General features: G+C 52.1%; 1 protein-coding gene across 12 annotated transcripts in view; it reads right to left on the reverse strand.

Moving 5' to 3' along the window:
• CAMTA1 (calmodulin binding transcription activator 1) overlaps window positions 1–13,687 on the reverse strand; it is a 305,462-nt gene that overhangs the window by 25,395 nt on the left and 266,380 nt on the right. For 11 of the 12 annotated variants that reach the window (XM_074893063.1, XM_074893065.1, XM_074893060.1 and 8 more), the window contains 4 exons: window positions 2,102–2,241; window positions 1,671–1,867; window positions 1,243–1,321; window positions 70–385 (listed from right to left, as the gene is read on the reverse strand). In XM_074893063.1, coding sequence (XP_074749164.1) covers window positions 70–385; window positions 1,243–1,321; window positions 1,671–1,867; window positions 2,102–2,241 — 732 coding nt within the window. Of the gene's footprint in view, window positions 1–69; window positions 386–1,242; window positions 1,322–1,670; window positions 1,868–2,101; window positions 2,242–11,601; window positions 12,046–13,687 lie in introns of those variants that run through there. The other variant, XM_074893068.1, reaches the window with a different exon arrangement.

Raw genomic sequence — 13,687 nt, forward strand, 5'->3', positions numbered from 1 at the left:
GCTCCTTGCCCCCAGGTTTTCACCTGTCAAATGTCAGCGAAGCAGTGCTTGCCCTCAGGGTTGTTTTACCTGTGTTTGTACTGGAAATCACAGTGACTCCCTTCTGAGGCTCCTGAGAGGCAATAAGCTCGCTGTGCCACTGGGACACCCAGTTCTCTGCGCTGGAGTCTGTGCTCGAGGGGCACTGAATCCTGGGGTTTTGCCCGAGCTGAGTTTGCTCATCTCGCTGTAGCTGCTCTAAGCATTCCGCCAGCTTCACGTGGCCCCGAGACCGCGCGATGGCCAGCGGCAGCCTCCCGAGGGAGTCAGGGATAGAGATGGCTCGGCGGTCCCACTTGTACAGCACGACGGCTGCGTCCATGTGGCCCAGGGCGCACGCCCACATCTGAAAAAGAACAGACAACTGACCTGTTGGGGGACCTGCCTTCTCCTTCCTTTCTTGCTGATGCAGTGGAGTCTGGTCACCAGCTCATGGAAAAATGACTCTGAGAAGCAAAACTGTAACGTGCTTCAAACCCAGCAACTGGCTTTTATAAATGTCCTATGCCAACAAAAGGCCATTCCAGAGGACGAGATGCATGCTATTCTCTCCTATGACTGAGGAACCTCCATCTGCCAAATGAAGCTGACAGTTTAACAGTTTCTTATTTAGTAATAAGTGTTCTTTGGGTTTGGCTTTTTTTTTTTTTTTTTGACACTGGCATCACTGCAGAGACAGAACAGCCTCATACGCAAAGGAGTCTGAGATCAGAAACACACAGACAGGACTAAAGGTTGGGAACAATAAAATCAACACTCCGCTGTTGTAAACTGGCACTTCTGGTTCCACCTGCTTTGGCTTTTTGCTTGTCTAAGTTCTCAGTCATGATTTCATGATTCCAATGACCAAGATGTTTCAACCACTTTACAACTTCTACAGTCAATCAAAGAGAGCAACTTGAAAGAAGGCGTGTAAAGTCCTTTTCCCAGCACGATAGTGGAGACCATATTTTGGGTAAAACACAAACCAGAACCACCCATCTGTCCCATTTCCTCATGTTACTCAATGACAAGGTTTTTTTCTGTGTAGTCTCTCTCAACAAAATGCCAGGAAGCTGGTAGTGCCATGTCTTACCATTTACACAGCAAGGACACGCGAGAAACATCTACTCTTCAGTGTGAAACACATCAGGAAAATAATACATCAGGGAGAACTCCAGAGGGTCCTCAGACTCTCTCAGAAGTTTCAGTCTCTGCTCTTACCAGAGGAGTGCAGGAGAAATGATCCACATTCAAAGGGTCAACTTCCAGCTCCAGATCAATGCTGTCTGCATGTTTGGTGCTGCAGAGGAAACAGCAGAACAAACGATGCTCTGTAGCCACGTCAGGACCATCACCTAAACGCACGGCTTTCCCCAGGGCACCGCACCACAAAGAAGTGGCCGTGCCTGTGCCCGTGCCACGTGTATTTACCACAGACAGTGCCCCCACCAGAGCCTTTAAGAGCACAATACATCCAGTGATTGGACTCGCTCTCTCAAGAGACAGGTCCCATCAGATCAGGGGGCAGGAACAAGTCCAGGGACTTGGCTGTTTGTAAGGGACAACCAGAATCGGGGACCAAGCAGAGCTTACGCATGCTTCTGCCATGCCTGTACTGACACCCAAGAGTCCAACGGGCTGGGTCTTACCGCCATTTGATGAGGGTCTGGATCAGTGTAGCATAGCCCTGGGCAGCGGCTAGGTGGAGCAGTGTCATTCCTCGGAAAGTCTTTGAGTGGATCAAGTGTTTGGACTTTGCCCAGCAAGCACGACTCATCATCTTCTCGCACACCACCACCACGCGGCTCTCAAAGCAGCTGCCCAGTGTCCCAGTCCCAGAAACGCACTGAAACACCACACACATCCCAGTTTAACCACTGAGGGGAGCTGCAACCTGCCCTGAGCAGGCGCCTTCCGATTCCAGAGACAGTGGCAAATGCCAGTGAAAGCCAACTGCTGTTAGACACACCCACAAAGCAGACTTGTTTAGGAGAAACTATAATCCTTTCCAACCTCCCCAAAAACAAGCTCTGGTAAGAAAGCATAAAGCTGCTGTGTCTGGACACAGCGGGACTCGTACCTGTACCTGCGTTCCTCCGTTCCCACTCCCGTTGCTCCCGCCTCCTACTCCTTGTTTGTGCTGCTGGGAGCCTGTCATTTCAGCCATTCTCCTCTCCATCTGCTCAAGTCGCTCCAATATTGACATCCTGAACTGGTTATCTAGGTTGGAGAAAGCCAGAATAAGGATATTTCCATGGAAAGAAAGCTCAGGTTTTGGCAGCTTACTGCAGGAAGCCACCAACAGCCACCTGGAAGTCACACAGGAGAAAAGCTCTGCTTGGCAATGCACAGGGACACCTGCCCTGCAGCATCCCAGCTCTTCAAGTTCCTGCAGCAGCCCTTTGACTGCAACTCCAGAGAACTTCCTTCATTTTTCTGTTTTCTTTAAGAATGCAGCCAGAAGATGGATCCCTTCCCTTGTGATTCTAGCTGTATCCACACGATAAAGGACTGGGGTAATGCAACTCCTCTGAAAATGCAAGTAAACCCTAAGCAAATACAAGCATTCAGACAGCATTTCAGTAGGATCGTATCTGTCAAAATACTCTGTATTTTAGCCAATTCCCCTACTTTACAAGAGTCCTAAATTCAGCTTGGCTTGCCTCCTGAAAGCATGCAATACTGGTACCTGGAGGAAAAGGACTCCTCTGCTTCCTTCTGTGCTTACAAAAAGAAGCCTTGTAAAAAGGCACTTGCTCCTTCCCCGACGGGCTCCCTTTCCTGGAAAACTTCAGCCAAGCGCCAGAAACAGAACCACCAGAAATCCCAGAGTATGGGCTCTGATAATCCAGTAACATTCCAAGAAACAGTGCAACTCCTGAGCCCTCTGGTCTCTGCAGGAGTCTAAAGGCTCTATTAGTTATTTTCTCCTCCTTGCATCATAACCGAGCACTGTGATACAGCTACTAACACCTGATAGTGGAACAGGGAGATTTAGACGGGTTAATAGGACACTGCTACACCTGATGCTGTAGAGATCAACTCAAGGTACCGTTCTGTGTTCAGGGCCAGTCAGTGCAGCTTGAGTGGCTGCAAACACAGAGGGCTCCTTCTGTCTTGTGACTGTAGGGACACGCAGCTCATGTGAAGCCGGGCAGGATAATTTTGTGGATAGGGAACATTTAATGAATCTTGTTATCATGCTAACAGTGCATATAATAAACTGTGGGGAAAAGACAACCCTCATCCTGCTCGGTTTCATGCATCCCTGGAGATGATGTGGTGGTGCAGAGCCCGAGAACAAAGCCCACTGACAGTGATAGGAATCTGTGCATCAAAACGAACGAGCTCTGATCGAGTTTTAGAGGAGGAAGTCTTCTCTGAGTGACCTGGTTACCTGCAGAGTCCTCCCTGGAAGGCTGCAGCAGTACTCGTATACTACACTGCGCAAGGCACAACTCTCACCAGAGGGTATGAGAGAAACGGGCCCCTCTGCTGTGCTGCCCTAAGACCATACTGCAGAGCACTGGTAAGAGTCGGCTCAGGAGTGCTGGCTGCAGACACCCCCGTCTCCCCGAGAGGCTGCCGCGGTCCCACAGCAGACGAGCGCTCTGCTGCCTCTGGCCAGCTCCAGCGGGCTATGGTGCAGCACCCCTCTCTGCCCTCACTTCAGAGGTGAGCTCACTACCACCTTTTCTCACCTGGTCTATTACTTGTAATTAGTGCCTTGTTAATAATTCAGTTGTCCTGTTAATTGCAAAGCCTCTGGGAAAGTAATGGAAACTGGGAAAGTTAGGTGAGGAACCGCTCCTAACAGCCACGGTCTCAGGGCTCTGTCTCCGACCCGCGGTCAGCACACGGCAGCAACACAAGTCGTGTTTTCCCAGCGAGTCTTTGTTCGGGAGTGCTGCAGTGTGCTGCAGTGCAGTCCACGTCGCTGTCTCCTCCTTCCCCATTGCCAGGCGGAGCACGTAGGCTGCAGAGACCACAGAGACCCAGCGCCGCTGAGCCATCCCCTCTCACCGCAGGCCTCCACCGAACAGGGCTGCTGCAGCTCCGGCACCAGGAGAAGCGGCCACACGTGCCAGGCACCTTAGCGGCTCCGTTCTGCACATTTAATGCTGCTGTCTCCAGCTGCATGGCCAGCACCTGTATTTTATCAGAGCTAAGAGCAGCGACACACTCCAGGTGATCGTATCTGAGCCTTCAACCTCGTACAGGCAAAAGCAGCATCTTTTTAAAAGAAGAAATTTGGCTTGAACTGGTGTTACAGAACAACAAGCCCAGGGCTGCAAGATACCGGGGATTTGCTCCTACCTATTTCACTGTCAAAAGGGAATAATTATTCTGTACAGCCAGAAACAGCAGGAGAAAATAATTCCAGTGAGATGTAGAAGTACACTGTGCAAATTACTTCGTTCCCCTCCATGTTTTTTTTTCCCCAAGCCAAATCCACTGTGGAACAGAAATGGAGAGGCCCCCTGTTTGTGCCCATTTTCCAGGCTCTTTTCTCTAGGCTCTGTGATGTCCAACAAGTGAAGGCTCCACCTTTCCAGACACCAAGCTAATGACACCAAGCACTTCCTGGCACTTTTCGTTGGAGGACTGAATTACTAAAGGGACCCCCACCACTGTCCCCAGATGGAAACAATAAAACAAAGAAAGAAAAGTAAAGCACTTTTCTTAGGAAACTGAATTTGAAACAGCATCTCATGCTCCCACGTATTCCTATTCAGACGCCTGGACAGTGATGCTGGAAACAGGGCAGGACTACCTGATGTGAGGTAGCAGAGGGTATCTGTGTGACATCACAGGAGTCTGAAGGACAGACATTATAAACTCATTAGAGTCTTAAACCTTCAGCATCTTACCAAGCCAACGGTGTTTTTCACAGATGGCTGTAAATTGCTGCTCAGTCCACAGGCAGGTCAGAAACACGCTGCTATTAGTAAAACAGGAAGTGAAAACAGCATTCTGGAGTGCCAGCACAGAGCCAGGGGAGCCCTTCCCATGCCTAGCAGAGAGTGCTGGCCGGTACCCAGCAGCAGGGCGCACCCTCGGATTAGAAAGCTCCAGGCAGCAAATAAGCTAAGCGGGGCAGTAGAGCATGGAAAGTATCTCTATGCTGCCCATTTTCCAGGTGATTAAACTTGCTACCCAAGCAGCTAGAACAAAGCCACAACTGATGGCAATTGCAAAATTATTTATGTGTAGTGTTTCCATAATAAATTCCACGGTATCAAGTACACCGAGGTGTCCCCTTCAAAAGCAACTGATCACTTGAAGTATGTCTACTGTGTTAGTCTACCAAAAAAAAAAGAAAATTGAATAAAAGGTGTGGGGGAGAATGAGCGAGCAAGCACAGGAAAGGAATGACAGCAACTAGCTATGCTGGAAGAGTAGGTACATCCTTAACACAAGGACAGCTAAGCACAGAGGAACAGCCAAAGGGGAGGACACCTTCCCCCGAGGTTCCCCCTGGACTCAGCAGTGAGACAAAAGGCTCCTTTTCTTCCACACACCAGATTAACGGCATTTGGACCATGGTCAGCACAGTTCACACACTGCTAATAAACCAACAGATGCCTTGCCCGGCTGCAGCGAGAACAGCACATGTCACTGTTCGTGTGGAAGATCCCCGGGTCATTCAACCCCCTGAACAGCACATTTCCTTCCTTCCTTCCTTGCTTGGAGCAGGGCCAGGGAACCTGCTTGTTTTCCGTTATGCTCCCAAAGGTAAACCACATACAAATATTCTGCACCCCCTCCTCTTGGTGCACTCTCCCAGCATCTCTCAGGATCATTTCAGAATCAACTGTCCACAGGCAGGTGAACTTCCAAACTATTTTACCAGGCTGCACTAGTCCTACCCTGTTAAAATTAAGTTACAAAGAATAAAGGTGATCTTGTACCTTGAAAACTTAAGATTTTGCAGGGGCCTAATCAAAGGGTAAGTCTTCAAGTGACCTCCTAGGGACCAATATTCTGTAAGTCCCAAGTTTGTCAGTTTGTATCAAAACATTATGACTTCTGTATTCTCAGTAACAGGACTTGGCCAGCTTCATCCCTAAGGACAACAGCATCGTGTTGAAAATAAAAGCACAACTTATGCCACAGAAAATGGCACGAAAACATCTTCTTTCCTTTATATAGTCCTGGGTTCAACAGGGTCAAGAACAAAGTCAGCTTTACGTACCATGCAAGTCGTATGGATACACCCGGTTTATCTGTACAACTGATGTACCTGTATCCACATGAGGCCTCTACAGAAGAATGACTGCTACAGCTGTGTAAAACTTAGAGGAACTGGAAAGAAAACCTCTCCCATTTTGGGAAGCAAAGGGTTGCTTTGTTTTCGTGCATGTGTGTGTGTTATGTACCAATCATAACTGAGGTCTGAAACGAGATCCTCCAGCTCAACAACAAAGGTATCAGACAACACCACAACACATTCTTTAAGCAAAGTACCACACTCCATCGCAAAAGAAAACCATGTTTTCTGGTAAAGAAAACATGACAAAACCTGGCCCAGTTCTGCTGACTCTCTAATGCATTTTCCTGAGAAAATCCTGCTTGTCAAAAAAGCACTGTCAGCAAAGCCCAAACGGGACAAAAAATGAAGGACAAATGAAATAAACCCAAGTAGTCTGAAGTTACGCGATTTACCTTGCAATAATTAAGAGATGGGCTTAGGAGAGCCACAGGGCTGAATGTTATAGGTATCACTCTGAGAAATTCAAGACCCTTTATCCCTTATAATTTCTTATTTTGCTAGCCACACTCTTTTCTGTCTTGCTCACTTCAGGGGTCTGTGTAGAGCCATCTGCTTAGCAGGCAACGAAGTTTCAGGAACACAGTTCCCACATTCTTGTTTTTTATATTCAACAGAGGATCTCACGACAAGTACCTATCTCGCAGTGCACTGAAGACAAGAGCTCAACAGCATACAAATCAAGTTATCAAAATAAGGTTTTTTTCCTGCTGCATTATACAGGAAATCTAAACTGCCCCAGCCCAGTACGAGCTGCCTCGCACTGGAAGGGCTCTAGCTCTTCCCAAAGACAGCCAAGATGCACGTGGATACAAACATATCCACACCTTTGAGCTTTTACCCAAGGACTCTACTTTTGACGATAAAATTTCAGATTTTTTTGTGAGCCCAAAAATTAGACTTGCAAATTTTTCTATTTGTCAAGTTTTCCCATTACATATAAATCTGAAGAAACATTACAAAATTCTTTAAGAAACCACAGAGAAGGTTTCTGAAGCTGTTCTTCAAGCATGCTTCCCCTGAAGGTGATGAGCATGACCACGTTTCTGTATCTCCAAGACACCTCATAAATTCACAGAAAAAATTCTGAGCATTGTATCTTTTCTGGAAATTATTATTCTCCAAATTTAACCATAAAAATGTAACATCAAAACTACTCTCAGCACTGTTCCTTAGTGTAACAGGAAAGGTGGTGGCTCTAGGCCCCCAGGGCCTCTTCTGCGAGCAGACGGAGCCCTGGCACGGCGGGACAGCCTGGTCTCGCAGAGCTTTCCCACCAGCAGCTCCTTCACCTGACGGAGCTCTGAAGCTTTTGGGATCTGATGGAGCCACACGCACCCACTTGCCCATGCTTCGCCCCTCCTGCCCTGCACCCCCCGTGAAATGCCGCAAGCCCCAGGTGCACCCCAGGTTACACATTAATTTAGGGATCTGCTCCATCACACACGAAGCCATTTTCACTTCTGTCGTCCTCAGCCCTTCAGAGGGGAGTGAGAAGCTACCCCACGGATTCAAAACCAAGCTTAGGAAATGCAGCAAAACTATTCATGGTGGTATTTATTTGCAGGGTCCGGCCCTCCTGAGGAAACCAGTTGTTCCAGTGTCATGTCAGGGCTGGGCTGCTCCACAGCGTCGGCAGCCCAAGGGGAGCCTGACAGTCCCAGCAGGGAGGGACTGGAAACTGCTGCTTGGGCAGATTTTGACCCGTACAAAGAAACTGGTTTGAATCTCATACTCATTTCCCTAAAACGTTAACCACTGTTTGAGTGCTGAACGAGCTTCTTTTTGATTTGCATGCAGAGGGAGCCTACTACTGATTACAGTAATGACAGCAAGTTACGGACAAAACATTTCTAGAGATGCAAAACTATTCCGGTACAAGTCTTTTCAGGATGCACGGTTATTTACACCAGTTAGCGCTTTACAGAGGTGCAGCACGTACACAGGACAGTGATGCCCAGAACACAAGCTTTCACCCGAGACTGCAGAAGCACCTGCCTGGTGGAGCCTGCTAACAGCCCGTGACAGCTCCTGACCGCCTGTGCCTGATGTGATAAAACACAGGACCCGGCAAACGTTGTACAAGTTTTTTTCCATGCAAGAAGGCAACGGGGCTGCTACCAGAAACATTTGTGATTATACACCAAGTGGGACAGTTCCTGCAGAACTACCAAAAGACACTCTGCCACTCCCTGATCCAGCCACGTCTTCCTGCCAGCGGGAGACAAGACACTTGAGACTTTAGAAATGGTGAAGTCCCCACCCTAAATGGTACAGAAAACCAAGGACCAAATCTGAGGGAAACGCCTGCTCCGCAGAGCTTAGTTACAAGTGCAATGCTTCTCCTGCCCCCCTGCGATAGCCCACTCCTCTTCACTGCCCTCCCCATCTTCTAACCCAAAGACACTGTTAGTTCTCTTTCTGAGCTATGCAAGCAGTGTTCCCGATGGATGGGCACCGGCTCAAACCCCTGCCTCCCGCTCACGCCTCGTTACAGAACGTAGCAAAGCCACATGTTAGCAGACACGGGTCTCAGATCCTTCACTTTCTCTGTGTGGTACCTGAATCACCACTACAGTCCAGGTACGGAGCCAAGAGGATGGCGACAAGACCTCCTTTGCTTGACAAGCCAAGTTTAAGAAATTAGCACAGTGAGCTGCTTTTCTAATCTCTGCACGGTGCTTTACTGGACAGGTAAAGATCCGAAAGCATCTCCCCTTTTATCCTTTTGTCAAGCTTCAACCAGCAAGAAACTGTCTGTTACCACTCACAACACGGCAGTGCGTCCAGAACTATTACAGAGGAAACACTGCTTTGCACTGATGAAAAATAAACCAGCAGTTGTGAGCAGTGTCTGTACCACTTGCTCTTTCTTACACTCTCACCTGGACGTCTGGGTTTTTTTGCCATGCTGCACAACCTAAATGACAGACGGTATTTGACTGGAAGGACAAAAGGATGAAGATGCATGACCTCCTGCATGTTCCACTGTGGCAGTATCTGCCCAGGATATAATTATTTCTTCACAGACTTCTAACCACTGAACTAATGGTGCTGTGCGAGAGCCGCATCTGCACGTGTTCCCAGGGAGTGTGCTTCAATACTCAGGAGGTAAGAAGCCACTCCGAGGGCGTTGGCTTCTCAGCACGTGCGGTTTCTTCAACAGCAGTTTCTGTGTTACAACATTCACCGTATGAACACACAGAGACTGAATTTAACAAGTGAGATAGCTGAGCGTTGTAAAAAAGAAAAACACGCAGCGCAGAGACATTTTTCTGTTTTGCGGAGCAAGTCAGAGACGCCGTATTCTCTCATCCAATGCAAGCTGTGGGTGGGGATGGAAGCCGTCTAAGGACACATCACTCCTCTGAGTGCCAGTGCTCTGTTCCTATTTTACAAATCATCTGTCACTTGCCTATAAAATCTTGCTCAATTCTTCTGTACAGTAAAAATCCTGAACACCTTCCATGTCGCAGTACCAATTTGATCCAGTTTAGTCCTTATTTCCGAGGTGCCACCATTGCAGGAACACATATTTCTGAAACGAAACTGCGGTAGCATCCTCCATGCACCTCACAAAAAGCTTTGTTTAGCAGTAAGCTATTACGGGTCATGGTCTCTACCAGCAAATGAAAGCACTTATGATTTTTACTTAATACTCTAAAACAAACGCAAATCTGTGCTAGTGAAGCAGGTCACTTCCAGGCCTTTTCATTAGTGAGAAATGCCACAGCTACTGAGGCCCGAGATGAGGAAAACACTGTATTTACACTCTGAGCCTAAGCGACAGCTGAAGGTCTGTACTTTCACAGAAGAAATAAACACTGCTGCGCATGGGCAGGAGTAATGAAGTAATCCAGAACTGCACATGCAGGCATTGTCGCTGATTTTAAGCCATTAATCCATCCACCAGGGCAAGACTTCTTACCAGCAACACTTCCTCCATAGTTCTGCCAATGCTGTAGGACTCGAGCTATTGCCCCCATGTCACCTGGGACTACTCCGTCCCTGCCAGCCCCAGCAGCCAGTGCTCCCTCAGAAGACAGTACTTCCCCCTGCCTCTCTTTATGCCATTACTAGAGAAGAGGAGAAGAGGGGTGGCTCAGGCTGACTTTTTCCCCAAGTGCACTCCCTATACCAACGGCAATAAAGCACTTGTTGCCTTTCTTTTTTCAGGCTTCTCTTCCCCAGAGCTTAGGGATGGTGAGACTTTCACGGTATCCAGGAACGGCTACCTCAGCAAACAGGGAAGGTTGTAGAGATGTCATGTGGACCTGACGTATTTTATAGGTAGGGCAGACTGCTAAAGATGTCACTTCTTGTGCTGCTTAGTAATCTGTATAAAAACAGTTGGCTGCCTAAGGTCACTCTCTGCATCTCAGGTCAGAAATCGGCTGTGCTTTCCCACAGGTGCCAACACTGAAAGATGTTGTGCTTCTGGGGGTATGCAAAGAGCAACAGCCTAGAGCTGCGCTGCTGCTCACCTGGGAGACTCCCTCCTCCCAGGGTTACATGCTACAGGAGCTAGAAACCAGGAAAAAGCACCTCGTGGGGCACTTTGCAGTATCTGTGTTAAGGTACTGCAAGTACGGTAAAAATTCTGACTTAAGTTTCCTCATAAAAATTGCAAACGCAAGAAACAAAATATTCAACCAGACGTCTCCAGACTGATGAGCAGAATGATACAGGATGGTCTCTATCTGCTGTAAAATTAGATAAATAGGAACTGCTGCAAGCTACAAAACTGTGAAACACTAGAATAGGTCAGCAAGAGCCCGAGATCTCCTTTACTGCAAGCTTTCAGAAAGTCAAGACATCAGTCACGTTTACCCCATCTCTAAACTGGGAGTGGCCTACACCATCTTCCGAATCCCCCGTCCTAGTCCTGCTCTTTCTGATCAGGCGCCCTCCAAAACAAGTTTTGCAATAACCTGGCACAGAGCAGGCGCGTGTTTCAGGCATCCCTGAACTCCCCCGCGAAGGTCTGGGCTGCCGAGCTCAGCCTACACCGCACCGACAACAGGAGCCTGAGCCAGAGGCGTCGGGACGCGACGCTACAATAAAGTGCTGCCCCAACTCCGAGCGGCACCGGAGCATCGCCCTGGAGGGGCTGGGGACCGGGGAGGGCGGGCGAGTAGATGGAAACGCGACGGCGTTCCACAGCCGGGGCACAGGGCGAGGAAGGGGGGGAAGAGCGAGCTCAAAAAGGGGCGCGTTCGGGTTGCGAGTGCGGCAGGGTGCCGGACAACACAGGCATGCAGATTAAACCCACACAAACACTGCGCGGCACGTCATCCTGCGATACTTACTGGAAGCGGCGCTTTGTCACGTCTGCACATCCACCTGCGAAGGGTGGGGGTCCCGGGCCCCTCGGCGGTACCTCTACCTGCTGCCAGGTAAAGGAACGGGCAACACCTGCCTCCGGAGGGCCGACCCGGGAGTCTGCAACGGCATCAGCGGAGGCTGCAGCCAGCATCGGGCGCGGAGCCCGCGGCAGGGGCGGACCGAGCAGGCTGCCCCGCAGACCCGGCCGTCGCCTGGCGCATCCCCGCAGCCGGCCCGAGCTCCGCCGTCCTACCGCAGCGCCGGCGGGGGGCTCCGCTCTGCCCTGCCCGCGCCCCCGGCGCAGGGGCTGGCGCTCGCCGGCACAGTGCGACCCCGGGAGAGTCCTGCGGCGAAAGGCGGCGGCGGCGGCGGGCGCTGCCCCGCGGCCGGGGGCATGGCGGGGCCGAGCGCTACGGCCGGGGGGCTCGGGCCGGCGGCTGGCTGCGGGGCCGCCGGGCAGCACGGCGCGGCATGGGGCGGGGGGCGGGCAGCGGCGCTGTCCGGGCGGAGACGGGCCGCAGCTCCCCCGCGCCGCGGCCAACGCCGCCTCAGAGCCCCGGACGGCTCCGGGACGGCCCCGCGGCCGCCGCCCGCCCCGCCCCGCAGCCTGCGGACGAGCCCGCGACAAGGACCGCGGGAGCGGGCGGCCGGCCGCGGTGTCCCGGGCGGTGGGGCTGGGAGCCGCCGGCCCTGGTTACCCCGGGCGCGCCCGAGGGCCCATGGCCGCGCCCGACCCCCTCTCGCCCCCGCAGGTACTGGAGGCGCCGGTCCCTACCCCGGCGCGACCGGGCAGCGGCACTTCGCCGGGCTGGGGCAGCGCCGAGCCGCCCCCCCGCCGCCGGGCGCTCTGGCGGGGAGCGGGAGCGCCGGGTGGTGCCGCCGCCGCCGCCCTCAGCCCACGCCGGGGCCCCCCGCCGCCGCCATGGCGGGGTGCCAGCCCGGTCCGATGGCTCGGCTCGGCTCCCGCCCGCGCTCAGCGGCGGCCAGCGGGCGGCGGGGGGCGGCTGCGGCCGCCGCCTCCCATTGTCTGTGGCGGCGCGGCCCGGCCCTGCCCCGCTCCGTGCCGCCGGCGGCCGCCGGCCCCGCCCCGCCCCGTGACGTCACCGCCCCCATGGGCGGCCGCCGCCGTCTTCTCCGCGCGCGCCGGCCGCGGCCCCTCGTGCCCGGTGGGTCCCGACCCCTGGCCTCGCACCCGGCCCCCTCCCGGCCTCCCCCCGCCGCTCCCGGCCTCGTACCCGGCCACCGGCCTCCCCCGCGCTCTGGCCTCGTTCCCGGCCTCCCCCCGCCGCTCCCGGGCTCCCGCCGCGCGGGCAGCAGCAGCAGCAGCAGCAGCAGCAGCCGCGTTCCCGGGCCGCGCTCCCTCAGCGAGAGCCGTGCAGGGCCGGGACCTGAAATGCCTGCGTCGCCTTCAAGCAACCAGGCTCTTACGGGCTACGCACAAAATAATTACACTTTTACGAATTGCCCCAATAAGGTGCTGCAGAGCGTTAAAACCCGACATAAACTCCCAGAGCATGTCTCTGCAGTTACCTGATCCAGAACGGAACTGCTGCCTCACCTAAGCCCTGCAGCATGTTTAGTCTTCAGCCTGAGAACCGACACAGGCTTGCCAGATGTCTGGCTGTGAAGTCAGGCTGGCTTAAAAGACAACATCCAGAACAGAAAATGAAATACTCCTCACCTTAGATCAACCACATTACAGCCAAAATAGCAAGGGATTATCTGGGAAATTCAGCCAAAGCCACAGGACAGGTTTCCTGAAGTGAGGGCTGCAGAGCAGCCTGCCCCTAACGACCCAGTGTGAGAAGAAAAAAAACAACCACCAAACTAATCTCAACAGGAATATGAACAGAACAGAGCGAGCCTCCACACGGACTGGAGTCAGCAAAGACAAGAGGAGGATGAACAAACATTTGAAGCTGTAAGGACCAGCGCTCACGCGTGCCCGTGAGCTGCACCATGGCCCTATTCTCTTCCTGAAGAGAACCCAAATATATCATCTTTTATGGTAAAATCCAAGATGTAAAGTTAAACACACGGTCACGTCTCCTCAGATGGAGAGAGGATGAT

Source organism: Strix uralensis, chromosome 23 (genome assembly GCF_047716275.1).
Source record: "Strix uralensis isolate ZFMK-TIS-50842 chromosome 23, bStrUra1, whole genome shotgun sequence".
Classification (NCBI taxonomy): domain Eukaryota; kingdom Metazoa; phylum Chordata; class Aves; order Strigiformes; family Strigidae; genus Strix; species Strix uralensis.